The sequence below is a fragment of the Leptodactylus fuscus genome, chromosome 2, assembly GCF_031893055.1.
Source record: "Leptodactylus fuscus isolate aLepFus1 chromosome 2, aLepFus1.hap2, whole genome shotgun sequence".
Taxonomy (NCBI): Eukaryota; Metazoa; Chordata; class Amphibia; order Anura; family Leptodactylidae; genus Leptodactylus; species Leptodactylus fuscus.
In genome coordinates this window covers 230,304,828-230,321,135 of record NC_134266.1, presented here as the reverse complement: position 1 = coordinate 230,321,135, position 16,308 = coordinate 230,304,828, and the positions used below count along the sequence as shown (strand labels likewise).

Here is a 16,308-nt window from a genome sequence, read left to right as displayed (position 1 = left end):
AGGGAGAAACGGCAGAGGGTCAAATAGATAGAAAAATGTTTGGTGACTCGGGAGAAACTATTTCATAAAAAACACAAATACAACAAAAAAAAAGCCCCAACGATCAGACGTCAAAGCTGTAATGTAACATGACGGAGAGTTACAGAAAGAAGCAGATAACAGGACAGGAAAAGTGTAAGATGAAAACAATATAATGGTGTAACTACAGAGAAAAAGGGAAATGGTTCATGAGAAAGGAAAGTAAGAGCAAAAAAAAAACCCCAAAGCTATTCCGAGATGGAAAAATATGGAGAAGGTACCAAGAGAAATAAAACCAGGCATTGGAGGAGGGGAGACGGAGGAAAAAGGGGGAGAAGGGATAAGGAAAGGGTGAACGAGAGGAGAAAGTAGAGGGACCAGAAGAGGGAGAGAGAGAGGGCAGGCATGTAATAGTATCAATGCCTTGGAAAATTGTGTAGCAGGCAGAGAAGGAAGGACTGACACAGGGCTGGGTCACATGGAGGTTACTGCACCCAAAGGGGGTTCTGGCAGGGTTCATAGAGAGCTGGCTGCCTGCATCTTACTGACAGGGAGGGGAGAGCGAGAGGAAAGGAGGGGGGAGATGGATTCCCTCTTGCAGGCAACTCAGATTGAAAGGAAAATGCAGAGTTTCACGCCACAGGAATGTACCACTGCATCCTGACCTAAGGGGAGCCAGGGAGCCAGAAAGGCAGCAGTAGATTGACAGAGAGAAGGAGAGAAGTGGGCAATGGAGATGTGAACGGGTTTGTGTGGAATAATAGGATTTAGCCTTAAAGCCAATGCTAGTGACCGCGTCTACTTAAGCATTTAACCTCCTTCCAATAGTCTACACTATGACGGTATTATGAAACCTGGACCGCTTGTGCATAGTCCTCCACGTACGTTGCACACTTGCTGAGAGACCTTTTTCACACTTCAACTTTTATCACCACTTAGCACATCTGCTCCAACAAGAAAGAAATATGGCCGTAAGGCAGCTAGATATGTATCGAGATGATGAAATCTCCTGCACACAGTAGTGCTCTTAGAAAACATATTTGACTCTTTTCAGTGCTTGCGGCACATGTGTGAAACATGATATGTACCTTTTTTTTTAATCTTACTCTAAGCTCCTGTTTATGGAGTATGCAGCTACATCTGGAAGATGAAAAATGCAGAGAGGTTGTATAACCGTATGGACATCAGATACGAAGTGTACTCTTTTGTGCTGCGTGCCTCAGCAATGTGACCGCTTTCTTGTGATTTAGTAGTCTGCGCTCTAAAGAGTATTCCTTCAGGCCACAGTCCAGTTGTGGACTACTTATGGTCTGTGTTGGCCGACAGTTTACATCCTTACTTCTATCCAATATAACCAATATGTAGGTATAGAGAAAGGTGGTAACCCTAAGGCCTCATGTTTACAACAAAGCCATGAACATGGAGGCCATAGAAAAGTTCTGCCTAATGGCACCTCTATGGGGCCCTTATCACCAAAGTATCTTTTCTTACAAGAATCCAAAAGAAAAATACTCTATGGGGGGAATTTATCCTGGACACCAGTTTTCTGGCATACAAGGAATGAAAAAGTCCAATCTTATTGTGCAAGTTGGGTTTTCTATGAATAATTGTGAATTTTTCTCTCCTTTCCATTGCTGGTGTTGTATGGTGTATGGGGGGATCACTGGCCCCCTCAGATTTATGATCAGTTACTCAAGTTTGTAAATGATGCCTGAATGCTACACCGGCTATAAGCTGGTGAGGGTCTGAGTGCAGGTGCATGGCCCCACCAATTATTACCCCCCATGTCCCTATGCAGTCAGAAACATACAGTGTTATTAGTGAGGGTATCCAGACACATTAGTCTGTCATCCAAACCTGACAATTTTGGCAGTACCAGGAAGCCATCTAATGTGTATTGGATGTCCAACCAACATTCCTTCGGCTTATGATGCAGAAAATAAGGCAGTGGCCCACCTGGCGGAAAGGAACCTGGGCATGTGCCCCAGAAGCTGGTGGTCCAGGGGGCTCCTTTTTTGATGTTTGATAGCCTTGGATATTTACATGCAATCTCATAGGCAGTAGAATTCTGTTTTAAAGGAGATAGGGCCCTGACCTACTGGGCCCCACCGTTTGCACTAAAAGTATGTCCACCCCTGCTGCTTGTTGGAATGACCTCAAAATTGACGGGTTCAGAAAACATTTAATGTGTATGGCCAGCTTAAGATTTCAGATAAACATAAGATTTCTAACTCTGCAGTTATTGGTGTGGTCAAAGGGTTTAAATAACGTAGTGAAAAATGGGGTGATGGAGACACCAATATGCCAGTCTGCCTTGAACTGGTTTCTAGTAAACTTACTTTTTTCCTATGCTACATCAGCACAATGTCATCAGATAGTGATCCTTCCTTCAAGGTCAAAAGGCCCAGTAAGGATGTTGTGAACCAAGGTCCTTACATAACAAAGGGTATATTGTGCGCTCCATATATCCATATACTAATATATTTCTGACTATAATGTTGGCTAGGAGGCTGAAACCTGGAGCTGGGGCATTTGTTAGGTACTAGACGGAGTGAGGGAGATGCCTTCACCATAGTATTTAGGTAAAACCTGAACTAAATCTTTGGGTGAAGAGAAGCCTAGCTATGTACAGTATAGTATAATAGTACGGACAGTCTCATTGACTTGGGGGGATAAATTGTGACAATAATAGTAATAAAGAATATACATACATCTCTTGTCTACAAGAAGTCTGATGGCATTTCCTCTTTAGAAAATTCGAAAAATACTCCGTCACTGTGTTAGTCAATGCATGTACGCAATTACCGGGTAGATACATAGACACTGCACACACATAGGCACTTGTATGGTCTTTCTGAAAGCAATTGGCCCTACAGGATTTTGTGCGTTAATTTCCTCGAAAACCACAAAAGTGAAATTTTCAGATGTAAGACTGGGAGCAACATGAATTATTTACTGCAAATGTGACATCTGTGACTGTGATCATCTTCGCTGTAGTAACATCGCAGCCTGCCAGTATTTGTGAAGTAACCATTATTATCTGCATTTATAGTATACTGTTCAGTGGAATTATACTAATCCAAAAGATGATTCATTTCCAAAGAGGTAAAAAGATGGCAGCCTTTAAAATGTCTCTATGTCCTTTGTTAGGCTGCCCATACACATTAGACAGCTGACATAGGAAACATCTCCCCGATACATATACTGTATAGGCTTGACATTTGTTTGGGAAGAGTGGAATACACCACTGCCATACTCCTTTGCCAGAAGCTTACCTCCTTCGGGAATGAAGGATTGGGCATGTTGGAACCCAATATGCCCAATTCTTTTGTGTTTAGACTTTGCTGCTGGAGGAGAATTGAGACACCCATATACATGAAATAGTTGACCATTAGTGGCACTTAGATGTGCACCTTTGGACAACTCTGGAAGCACATGTTTTATAGTACATTGTTATATATTGTAAAATATAAAGCTCCAAGGAAATATTGAAGCGGCAGACAGAGACATAACATGAAGCACCTAATGCAAAATCTGTATCAGGCCCCCCCACTATACCGTATCATTCATATTATTGGTCTCCTCATATTGGGAAGAGACACGTTATAAGCCCCATAAGGTGTCTGGGCATGACTGTGACAGCACCTACTGAATCCCTTTGAGTTATTCCACTGCCTATAGGTAACCATAGATGAAGATTTAGTTATTGTCATAGTCCATCATCACTGCCTAGGCACTGTAAGTATTGGGACCAAACCCAAGGTACAATCCAAATGACTAGGTGACACATTGAGGATTGGACAACAAATTACCAGGATTCACGTTTATTATTGGCAGTGTCCCATTGAGCACAAGTTTACTCTGTACGCCTCTCCATTGGTTTTCAGTAAGCATACATTTTCCCATGCAACGTCAGCACCATGTTGTCAGCTTGTGATCCTACAGTACATCACAGTATGGAGCACTAAGCTGCAGTTATTTCACTGGAAAAATAGAGCTCTGGACTACACATATACTGTAAATGTTGTATTGGGACACTACAAAGGCATACAGTATGTTTGCGCACTTGGCTGACAAAAGCAAGCTTGCCACGTGTAGGGTGATGCACTTTCTGTTGACAGTCCTGGCAAAGGACTGCTGGGACGTGACATGGAAATTGCACAGTTACGTGTTTTACAATAACTTACAGTTCTTGCGCTTCCATTTTTCTGGAGAACTGAGCACCACATTACAAAATATATACACAGATGAGCAAAAAGGGTAACAATGTTTGGAACGTTAGAATTTCAGGCTCCATATCTTGCCATACACTACAGCTTGGAACCTGAGACTACCATCATGTTATAGACAATCGTCTTAGCTATCTCATACATACATTTGACTTGCAATTATTTAGCATATGATTAGTTATGCAGATTCTTGTCACATAACTGTATTTTACTGTTTTGCTCCTGGTGGTGGAAAAATATTTTTCTTCTTGTATATTACAAATTACAACCTGTTCTCATATTCTGTAGTAGCTCAAGGTGTTATTAGGATAATTCCCAAGCTAAAAGTCACTGGTTCAAATTGAGGATCACCATGAAGAAAAGAGAAACAGCCTCATCCAGCTCATCGATAGTGATCTCTCGGCCAAGTAAATTACCAAATTGCTTCATGTTAGTGCCACAACAGTTGGAATAATACAAAATGAAGGACGTCCATCCATTCAAAGCCAAGAGGTGGATGTCCAGGCAAAGTATCAAAGTCAACAAGTTGGCTAATCAAAAGGGCTATCAGTTTTGGCATAACAAACATGGCAGAGGAGGTGACTCGTATGCTTCCTAATAGTGAGATCACAGACATCCATGCAAGCAATGTATGATGTGTGTTACACAAGTCTGAAATGGTGGCCTGAAAAAAAGATGAAGAAGCCTTGACTACAATATCATAAGAAGGAACGGCTCAAGTTTGCAAAAAAAATTATGAAAAGTGGGCAGTAGAAAATTGGCAATGGGTGATTTGGAGTGATGAGACAAAGGTAATAGACTGAGCTGTGATGGATGCAATGGATCTGGAAAAAACAAGGGAAAAGTGGGCTAATGGATCAAGAAATTGGAGGAACTATCAAGTTTGTTGGAGGAAGCCTGATGTTATGGGGTTGTTTCACAGCCAAATGCATTGGATACTTGACCAGGATCAATGGTGGTCTCCATGCTGAGCTATATGTGAGTATTCTACAAAGTGAGTTACTTTGTCCACTTGAGTACTATGCGTATGAAAAGGACAATATAGTGTTTAAGCAGCAGCATGACCCAAAGCATATGTCAAGAATAGCAAAGAGATGGCTCCATGAGCTCCCCATACCTCAACCCAATTGAACACTTGTGGGTAGAGTTGAAGAAAAAGCTGTATTCGTATCCAAGTCAGTTGACCAGTATGCACCAACATTAGAAATGTGAGAGACCTGGGAACAAATTCAGGTTGAGACATGCTTGAATATGATTGTGAGCATGCCCAGATGGATTCGGGCAGTTTTGAAGGCCGAAGGTGGATTTACAAAATAATAAAAATTTGAATTTTTAGATGCAAACAATGCAGTTATATGGCAAGAATCTGTATAACCAATCATAGACTAAATAGTTGTAAATCAAGGTTATGTATGAGATAGCCAAGATGATTATCTATAAAGTGGAGCCTGAAAGTCAAAAGTTCCAAACATTGTTACCCTCTTGACCGTTGCTGTATTTGTAAAAGTCCTGTTACTAGTGGGCATATCGGGGAGTGGGTCACTTAGCATAATGGCATCCCATCCTGGAGGAGGTTGATGTCATTGTGCCATCCACACAATAGGACTGTCCGGTGGTTGTTGCTGCTTTTTCTTGCAGAACTAAAAGGACTCGAGCCCCAGATTTGGGGCCACCTTCCATTGACCGCCACAGCTTCCACTTCGGCTGCTTCATGATATGTACGCCCTTCAGTCCTGTTAAATAGTTCATCTATCACATGTTCTACCAATAAAATCACAGGAACGGTGGAGAGAAACTTCTCCGAATTCTGGCATTCCTTCTTTTTTCTCTTAATTTTTGTCCTTTTGGCAATTGATATCCTGAAATTGCTTCCTAAATAGATTAAGCTGTATGGGTCAATTGTGCAGTGCGGTTCTACTTGCCATCTAGCAGAATTTTGGCTTAATGGGGTTGTTCAAGAATTGGATACTCCCCGGAGGGGCCCAGATGCAACATAAGGGAGCCTTCACGTGCGTAATTCATTAAAAGCAATAGGGAAAAAAGCCTCCCATTGATTTCAATGGGGAGCGCACGTATGCCGGCTCCCATTCAAGTCAATGGGAGCTGCTTTTTACGCGCTCATTCTGAACGTGTTTTTACGTTCAGAATGAGCGCAGCGTAACTCCGTGTGAAGGCTCCCTAAAAAAGCAAACCTGTCCCCAGTGCTCCGGTATCCACCATCGCAATCTGTTCACTTGTGTGCCGTACCTCGGCCCCCGGAAACACTGAGCACCAATCATTGGCCTCAACAGTTCCTGGAGAGCGACGTATGTTATTGGCCTTAGCAGTCATGTGGTGCTCAGGGCTTCGAGGCACAGTGCCCAACCGATCGGACTGTGGTGGCGGACACTGCAGTGCTGGGGAGAGGAGTGGAGTCTTAAGGGAATCTTACATCTTCCACTAAGACGTTTTTAACAAAAACTGCATCAACAACTGCAAAACTGGAATTAGTCACAGTGAAGCAAAACTGGCCGCAGACAATAAAAATATATATATTGACCAAAATATCTGGTTTCAGCATTGTTTCATTATTCTAAGATATTATTTGGGTATTCTCTTACAAGAAGATAATAGATTTTGACATTCTGTTCAAATTTATATCTGCGTTGTTCAATATCCTGCTAGTATTTGGCTGTAATCTGTAATCTACGGGGCGATCATTGACCGGTTAGACATCGTGTATTATTTGTTGCTGTCATTTGTATGCTACATTTTAAGCAGCTGTGACATAACTTTCCCTTCCTAGATAATGTGTGTAAAAAGGCAATTTATTGCTATCATATCATCAGAATAATGTATCACAGCAGCTCAACTGAGCAGTATACGGCCATTCACAGACACCACAACCCAATCACTATAAAATCTGTTTAAGGCTGAGGTCCCACGTTGCGGAAATGCGGCTTTTTTGTTGCAGATTTTGTTGTGGTTGTTTGAGCCAAAGCCAGAAGTGGATTGAGCAGAAGGTATGAAATTCTGTTAGCAGAAAAAGAAACCCATTGAAGTCAATGGTAGGCTTTTTTTCAGCGCTGAAATTCAGCAACAAATTCCTCACCATTTTCCTCCGTGTGAATTGACCCTTCCAGCCAGGGTGAGAGAACTCCTGGGATAACTTGTACAGTTTTATGGCTACATTGGATGACGTGTGTCTTGACCTGCACTAGGTTAGTGAGGTACGCCTGTGTATAGCTAGAGACGAACAGGCTTAGGTTTTTGTTTTGTTTGCAAGGTGTTTTTTGTGATAAAGCAGCTGAATAAAACACTCCTGGATTTTAAACCTACTACTTGTCTGAACTGTGTCATTGCCGTTCCCCAACCGTGTGAGCTGGACCCCCTTACAAGATATACATATAGAAAAATCTGTGATCCAGGGTCGAGGATCAGCTCAATGGCAGTGGCATAACTAAAGTCTTGTGGGCCCCGATGCAATCTTTTGTCCAGGGCCCCCTACCTCCCTACAACAAATTCTTGATAGTGATGGTTACGGGTGCTAAGGAGTTCATTCATCCTTAGTGTGGTTAAGGTAATCTGTGGGTCTCCTTGGTTTATGGGACAGATGGAAGCTGCAATCTCAATACTGATGCCAGTGGTTATGGGCCCCCTAAGGCTGCTGGGCCCCGGTTTGACTGCATTCTCTGCATTCCCTGCTCAATGGTTATCGGATAGTGAGGGGCTCCACTAGATTTGTACAAGACTTGGTCACTGATCCCATGTCTATCTTCTGCCCATCTGTTAGATAACCCCTTGTCTAAAATGGATAAATGTTTTGCATTTGACCATTTACAAGTAATAGGGTCCCCATATTGGGACTGTTCTTCTATCATCTTCAGTACTGAGCCACTACGATGCTGACCATGGCAATAGCTTGGTTTATAGTGACTGTGGCATATACAGTCCTATGAAAAAGTTTGGGCACCCCTATTAATTTTAATCATTTTTAGTTCTAAATATTTTGGTATTTGCAACAGCCATTTCAGTTTGATATATCTAATAACTGATGGACACAGTAATATTTCAGGATTGAAATGAGGTTTATTGTACTAACAGAAAATGTGCAATATGCATTAAACCAAAATTTGACAGGTGCAAAAGTATGGGCACCTCAACAGAAAAGTGACATTAATATTTAGTAGATCCTCCTTTTGCAAAGATAACAGCCTCTAGCCACTTCCTGTAGCTTTTTTAGTCAGTTCCTGGATCCTGGATGAAGGTATTTTGGACCATTCCTCTTTACAAAACAATTCAAGTTCAGTTAAGTTTGATGGTCGCCGAGCATGGACAGGCCGCTCTTAAATGATCTGATAACAAAGATTTTTCAACATAGTTGTTCAGGGGAAGGATACAAAAAGTTGTCTTAAAGATTTAACCTGTCAGTTTCCACTGTGAGGAACATAGTAAGGAAATGGAAGACCACAGGGAGAGTTCTTGTTAAGCCCAGAAGTGGCAGCCCAAGAAAAATATCAGAAAGGCAGAGAAGAAGAATGGTGAGAACAGTCAAGGACAATCCACAGACCACCTCCAAAGAGCTGCAGCATCATCTTTCTGCAGATGGTGTCACTGTGCATCGGTCAACAATACAGTGCACTTTGCACAAGGAGAAGCTGTATGGGAGAGTGATGAGAAAGAAGCCGTTTCTGCAAACACGCCACAAACAGAGCCCCCTTAGGTATGCAAAAGCACATATGGACAAGCCAGCTTCATTTTGGAAGAAGGTCCTGTGGACTGATGAAACAGATTGAGTTGTTTGGTCATACAAAAAGGCGTTATGCATGGCGTCCAAAAAAACAGCATTCCAAGAAAAACACTTGCTACCCACTGTAAAATTTGGTGGAGGTTCCATCATGCTTTGGGGCTGCGTGGCCAATGCCGGCATCGGGAATCTTGTTAAAGTTGAGGGTCGCATGGATTCCACTCAGTATCAGCAGATTCTTGAGAATAATATTCAAGAATCAGTGACGAAGTTGAAGTTTCGCCGGGAATAGATATTTCAGCAAGACAATGATCCAAAACACCGCTCCAATTCAACTCAGGCATTCATGCAGAGGAACAATTACAATGTTCTGGAATGGCCATCCCAGTCCCCAGACCTGAATATCATTGAACATCTGTGGGATGATTTGGAGCAGGCTGTCCATGCTCGGCGACCATCATTCTTAACTGAACTTGAGTTGTTTTGTAAAGAGGAATGGTCCAAAATACCTTCATCCAGGATCCAGGAACTGATTAAAGGCTACAGGAAGCGACTAGAGGCTGTTATCTTTGCAAAAGGAGGATCTACTAAATATTAATGTCACTTTTCTGTTGAGGTGCCCATACTTTTGCACCGGTCAAATTTAGGTTTAATGCATATTGCACATTTTCTGTTAGTACAATAAACCTCATTTCAATCCTGAAATATTACTGTGTCCATCAGTTATTAGATATATCAAACTGAAATGGCTGCTGCAAACACCAAAATATTTAGAACTAAAAATGATTAAGATCAATAGGGGTGCCCAAACTTTTTCATAGGACTGTATACCGAAGGTCCTGACCATATCTAAACTCCATGCGATTTGTGCCTTATGTGGTATGTCCAGACCTTGAACATGAGTTCTGTGTAGTAACTTGTACTCATTGCATCAATCTTTGTCATTTTCCCAGAATAAGCGTAGACTGAATTGTGGTAGACTTTTGTTGGAGTAGACTTTAGTGTTACCCTGGTCTTAAAATAGCAGCATTAATGGATGTCTCTTTTTTGTCTTTTCAAAGGCACTTTAGGAAGTCATCTAACAGGTGCAATCCCTATAAAGTGTCACAATTGCCTCTATAATGTTCTGCACCACTTCCCCTTGGTCTTGTCTCCTGCTGTTTTACAATGTACCTCTCATGATCCTGCAGTCATGGTCACAGCCTTACTGTCTTCATGGCACGACACTATGAGCAAACTCTTATGGTGGCCATAGAGGTGAGGTTTTTTTGCCCAAGGTGATGACTATTATAACAATTATTATAATGGATGCAAATTTTGCCATTGATTTAGGGCTGGAGTTCCCCTCAAAATCAGCGGCATACTCTGTTGTGTGACCAGACCCTATTGATTTATTTTTAACCATTGCACGTCATCTGTAGACCACATTGCATGATGCAACTCAATGGGGCAGAGGCCTTATATGCTTTTGGAGTACAAAACATGAAAAAGTCACAATTTTTTTGCGCAAGACATTATTTTTGCAAAATACAGGCATTTTTTTTTTCTTTTACACCACCCTTGCCATTTTGCTGAAAGGGGTCATGGTGAGGATTGTCAGGTTGACTCATCCCAGATTTATTATCATTTACATCAGAAAGCTGGCATAAATGATGCCTGACATGTACACCCGCTATGAGCTGCCATAGATTTCAGTGCAGGTGCATGGGGCCCAGTGGTGGAGTGAAGATGGCAGCCCCCATAGTCGTACAGGAAATAGAATAAATCTGCAATCAGAAAATAAGATGATAGGAATAATGCAAGTAAGTGAAGTTATGTGGTGTAGTGTAGTACAAGAGCATGGAAGTGAAGAAGAGATAAGAGCATGCCAAGTCAGATATGAACTAGGATCTGTTACATGTCACGTCCTCTTTTACCAGTTTCATTTGGTCGCAAAACTGTATTATTCCCAAGGGAATTCGGATTGATATCCTTACCGAAAAAACACACAATGCTGAAAAACACACATTGTATCCAAAATGAAAAAAGTTTGGAGAAGTTGTGACTCTACGCCATGCATTATGTAGGGCTGACAGCAGTGATATAGGGGTGTTCACTGAAGAAGGGGTAGTATGTGCATAGTAGCATGCAGGTCACAGGTAGTATTTAGTATATTAGTAGTGTATGGAATTACAGAAACTGTCATATAAGGATGATTATGAGGAATACAAAGGCAGGGAAAATGGGATTGTATGAAGAATTTCCTCATGAAGCCCAAATCTGGTTATCACTGCAAAATAAACCATGTGTGTATACCAAGCACCATAAGAAGCTTTGTACTGCCGTGATCTCTGTCTACAAACAGTATAATGATGTTGGATTAAGGCTGGGTTCACACTAGGTTTTTTGGGCCGGATGTTATTTCCTTTTTCCACGAGCGGTTTATTCCTGCTCGCGGAGAAAAGAAGCGACATGCCCTTTCTTCAGGCGGATTCCGCGGACGTCCACCTCACAACACTCCCTCCCGACTAATCCGGAGCGGAATGCCGAAACTGGATGCCGGTGCACTGTATGCACTCCACGGCATCCAGTCGCAGCTAGCTGTTTTTTGGATGGGATTCTGAGGCGGCCTCCGCGTCAAAATCCGGTCCAAAAAACTCCTGTGTGAACTTACCCTGACAGTCTATGTGACTGAGTGCAGACCATGCTGGATACCTCTCACTATATAATAGATATGTGGGAAGAATATGCAAATCTGACTTCCATGATGTAAGTAGGATGTCAATGCCTCAAGTATGCACACCAATAGAGGGCGCTGACTGAGAATGTGCAAGTCTAACTTCCATGATGTAATTAGGAAGACAGAGTCTCAGTCAAACACACCTATAGAGGGCGCTCCCTTTAACATCATGCCGACCTTCTCAGAGGCCTTTGTTTGCAGCGATGTTGGGATTATTCCAGATACAGTCTTCTCAGCCAAGGACAGCTGTTTCGATATATTTGCATCTCATCAGCTTGGCGTAGAGAGGACTGATCTGGCAGATGTAAGAGGCTTAGACAGGGTTAAGGGGATATCGTCACTCCATAGGGAGCGCCCTCTATAGGTGTGTTTGACTGAGACTCTGTCTTCCTAATTACATCATTTTCAAAAATTCTATCATGTCATGTCATGTTATACCAACGAAAATGCTGACATTTTCCCTATAGGTTTAATAAGGGAAGAAAATCCGCTGAGAAAAACTCAGCAAAAGTGCAATGAGAAACGCGTCAGAAAAAACGGGATGCATTTACATTGTGGTTTTTTTCCACAGCGTTTTAGCTGCATTTCGCTATGTGGGCCCCTAGCCTAAAATAGCCTTAGGCAGATGGGAACCTGAAGAGGAAACTCTCATATTCCAATCAGATTGACCTGTGCATATGAGAGAGTGCCAGTTCCAATTGTGGAGGGAGCTTCACCTCCCTTGCAATAAGCATACAATAAAGATAGATAGATAGATAGATAGATAGATAGATAGATAGATAGATAACCAGAGATAGATAGACAATGTAGACACATGTGTACAGTATATAGATACATATACAGATAAGACAAATATTAGACAAATAGAAAATGTAGGCACATAAGTAGATGCATAGATTAATAGATGGATAATATAGAGAGAGAAAGAAAGAAAGAGAGAGAGAGAAAGAAAGAAAGAAAGAAAGAAAGAAAGAAAGAAAGAAAGAAAGAAAGAAAGAAAGAAAGAGAAAAAGAAAGCACAAAGCGGCAGCAGGTTAGCAAGAATCAGTGAAAGCTTGACAAAGTTTAACACATGGACTGAAGCTTTCCACTGGAATAAAGAGTTTCACAGATTTTTGCTAACCTGGATTGCTGCCGCTTTGTGTTCTATAGAGGAGATATGCCAATGTCCAAGGACTTGCACCCATTTGACCACTAACAGTTTCTATATTCCTTTCTGCTTCCTTGGACTATTTTTTCTATAGTTAAGTAGATAACTATTGTTGACACATATGTAAATACATAAACACATTATTGATAGATCATTAATTAGACACACGAGTAGCTACATGTATAGATAAGAGATATTAGATAGATAGATAGATAGATAGATAGATAGATAGATAGATAGATAGATAGTGGATAGATACATATACAGATAACAGATATTAGATATATAGTTAATTTAGACACGTGTAGATAACTTACATATACAGATGATAGACAGATAGATAGGAAACAAAGAAGGATCATATTGGAAATAAAATAACAGGCAAAATAAAAATACATCAGAAGTATATTATTACATTATGTTATGATAGCAGTATATTTGTGTGTATAGCCAGAGAGAGACTGAGAGAATATATAGTTAGGTGGATATTGACCTATATTGAGCTCAATACCAGATAGATAGATAGATAGATAGATAGATAGATAGATAGATAGATAGATAGATAGATAGATAAACTGACAGCGAGAGATCGATTGATGACACGCATTTAGATTGCTTAATTGATTAATAGATATTAGATAGATAGAGAAATAGACACAGATGGATAAATATCAGAATTATACAGTAGATGATAGATATATATGAGATAGATAGATAGATAGATAGATAGATAGATAGATAGGAGAGAGATAGATAGATAGATAGATAGATAGATAGATAGATAGATATCTGGATAGATAGATAGATAGATAGATAGATAGATAGATAGATAGATGATAGATATATGATAGACAAGATAGATAGAATGATGGATGGATGGATGGATAGCTAGCTAGCTAAATAAATAAATAAAGTAGATAGATGATAGATTGCAGATAGATAGGTAGGTGGATAGATAGATAGATAGATAGATAGATAGATAGATAGATAGATAGATAGATAGATAGATAACGTAGATAGACATCTCGGTATATAGAGAGACAGGCAGACTATGGAGGTGTGAATCTTTGCACTATGTGCAGCAGGTCGGGGTCTCTAGGTGCGGGTCCTCCTGTCTGTCACCAGCGGTAATGTGCAGTGCTGAGCCCCTGTGTGTATGGAGGGCTAAGCCCATGCAGGGGGTACAGCAGGGGGCAGCTGATTGTTGGGACAGGTAGAGGGGACTTTGTTGTGGAGGAAGCAGCAGCAGCAGGGCTGGGAGGCTGCAGAGTAATGGCCCGTCCCCTCTCTGCCTCCAGTCACTCCCACAGCCCCGAGGCAGCTTGGCTATTTGCAATAGGTATGCCACAAAGCAGGCTGTGCTAGAGGAGGAGAGCCCTGCTCAGGTCAGGAGGTGCCACCACAGCGCATACAGTGCCAGCCTCACCTCTCATCTGTCTGCTCAGTGCCCCGGGCACCCTCTGACACTGGCCACCATGTACGACTGTGTGGAAGCTTTCCCTCTCATGCCCCGGCCACTCTATGACATGAGTGCCCAGGAAGCCTGCATGCTCAGGAAGGCTGCCTGCTATGGGGGACTGGACCCTTTTGGATGGATGCAGAGCCATAGTTTACAATGTAAGTATCACATGTACTCCATTGCTGTACTGCATGAGAATACTGTCATGTATGTAGCAGAGCTGAGTTTGTTATGTCAGTCTTGGGTTTCCATAGGTATTGTCTTAACTTAATGTAGTAAGTTTACCTGCAGTCCTATGAGGTTTCAGTAAGTGACGCACACAGCTCTGCTACATCTGATCTGTGTATATAGTGTGGGATTCCACACATGACGTACTGCTCTACACATCCATTGTTGTTGTATTGTATTCCCTATTACTATGTTGTGGGTCTGTGTATTGTGTGTACTATTATTGTTTCCACTTGGCTTGGGATACTTTGTAGCCTCTCCTGCATTCCTGACTAGGGATATCACAGAGGTGACTGCATTGCCTTTTATTGTTGTATATCAATACCATATGTGCAGGGAAATCATACATCCTACTACGTCAGGGGGGTCTGAGAAGTTAAAGCTGCTATAGTGGATGGCAATTGTCATTAATTCCCAAATATGTTATTATGGGACACTTCTCTATGTCGGAACCCTGTTAATGGAGATGATTTTTGCATTCTAGTTGCAATGAGATCATAGTGTGTGGGACGACACCAGAAAGTGTTACTATAATTTGGTAGGTCGGATGGTGACATTGATAGTGACATCCCATAGACAGAGCAAAGTTGTGTGCTATCTACGTAAAGTCATGACGAGTGGTGCCAAAATAACAAAATCAGCACTGCTACATCCCACAATAAGATCTCCGCTACATCTGCATGTGATTGTAAAAAAAAAAAACTATGGGCCTGGAGATGCCATTAAATGCATTGCAGGCCTGTGTGTTGACCAAGGAGTTAAAGTGTTCTTTATGGCCAGGCATCTCTGGAGCCGAGCACAATACTGTGGGCTTTCCCTAGGGACAGTGTGTGGGATAAGAAGTAACACTGAGTGGAGGGCTGTGATTGTGTTAGTGCACACTGATGGCATGCTGTCAATACTGTGTGGGTGTGAATGTTGCTTTAGGTATGATTGTGTGTATATTGTTTTGACTGTCAGATTGTGAGAGTGTTGAGTGTGTGGTTGAGGGAGGAGTACCAGTCGGAATGTAGATTTTCTTTCACGCTTGTTGGGCGGGTGATTTTTTTTTTTTAATATGGAAATTTGGCCAAGTGCCACTAGACAGACAAACAGGATGACAATCAGAAAAGGGCAAAGGCACAATGAGTTCCACACCAAGGGTGAAGGAGTGGGTCAACTTGGGATGTGAACGTAGCCTCACTAAATAGTATCCAGCTACTGGTGTGCATATTAGGGTCATCCTATAATACAGTGCTGGGTTCCCCAAAGGTTCAGTGTCAATGTCTGGTCTCTGCAAATAGTTGGCTTATAGGTATATCTGTATGGGTGGTCTCCATTGCATTGCAAACTACAACTCCCATTGTGCCCTGACAACCGCAGGCTGGGAATTGTAATTTTGTAAGAGCTGGATAGTCACAGGTTGGAGACTACTGATAGGTGTAACATTGATATCCCTTATGTCAATTATTATGGCACTTACACTAGGCTTGGACTTAACTATAGGTATCTTGGTTATATTAGGTCAATAATAACATCAATTATCATAAGGCTAAGGCCCCATGTTGCGGAAACGCAGCTTTTTTTGTTGCAGATTTTGCTGCGGTTTTTGAGCCGAACCCAGGAGTCACCGCAAAAGGAATGGGAATTATATAGCCAGTACTTATACTTCTTCCTTCTGTTCAATCCACTCCTGTCTTTGGCTCTAAAATCCTCAGCAAAATCTGCAACATAAAAAGCGTGCGCCTAAGGGTAAGGCCCCACGGCTGGAACCGCCACGCTAAAGCGCTGCAGGAACAA

At 41.7% G+C, this 16,308-nt stretch overlaps 1 protein-coding gene across 3 annotated transcripts in view; it reads left to right on the top strand.

Annotated features, from left to right (window-relative positions):
* Positions 1 to 16,308, top strand: part of RARG (retinoic acid receptor gamma) — a 141,415-nt gene that overhangs the window by 86,628 nt on the left and 38,479 nt on the right. The window contains exon 1 of one of the 3 annotated variants that reach the window (XM_075265831.1): positions 2,851 to 3,044. The exons of 1 other annotated variant lie outside the window; for it this stretch is intronic. Coding sequence is in view for 1 of the 2 variants with exons in the window: in XM_075265830.1 (XP_075121931.1) it covers positions 14,318 to 14,459 (142 nt within the window). In the remaining variant the exon portion in view is untranslated. Of the gene's footprint in view, positions 1 to 2,850; positions 3,045 to 14,176; positions 14,460 to 16,308 lie in introns of those variants that run through there. One more of the 3 variants, XM_075265830.1, reaches the window with a different exon arrangement.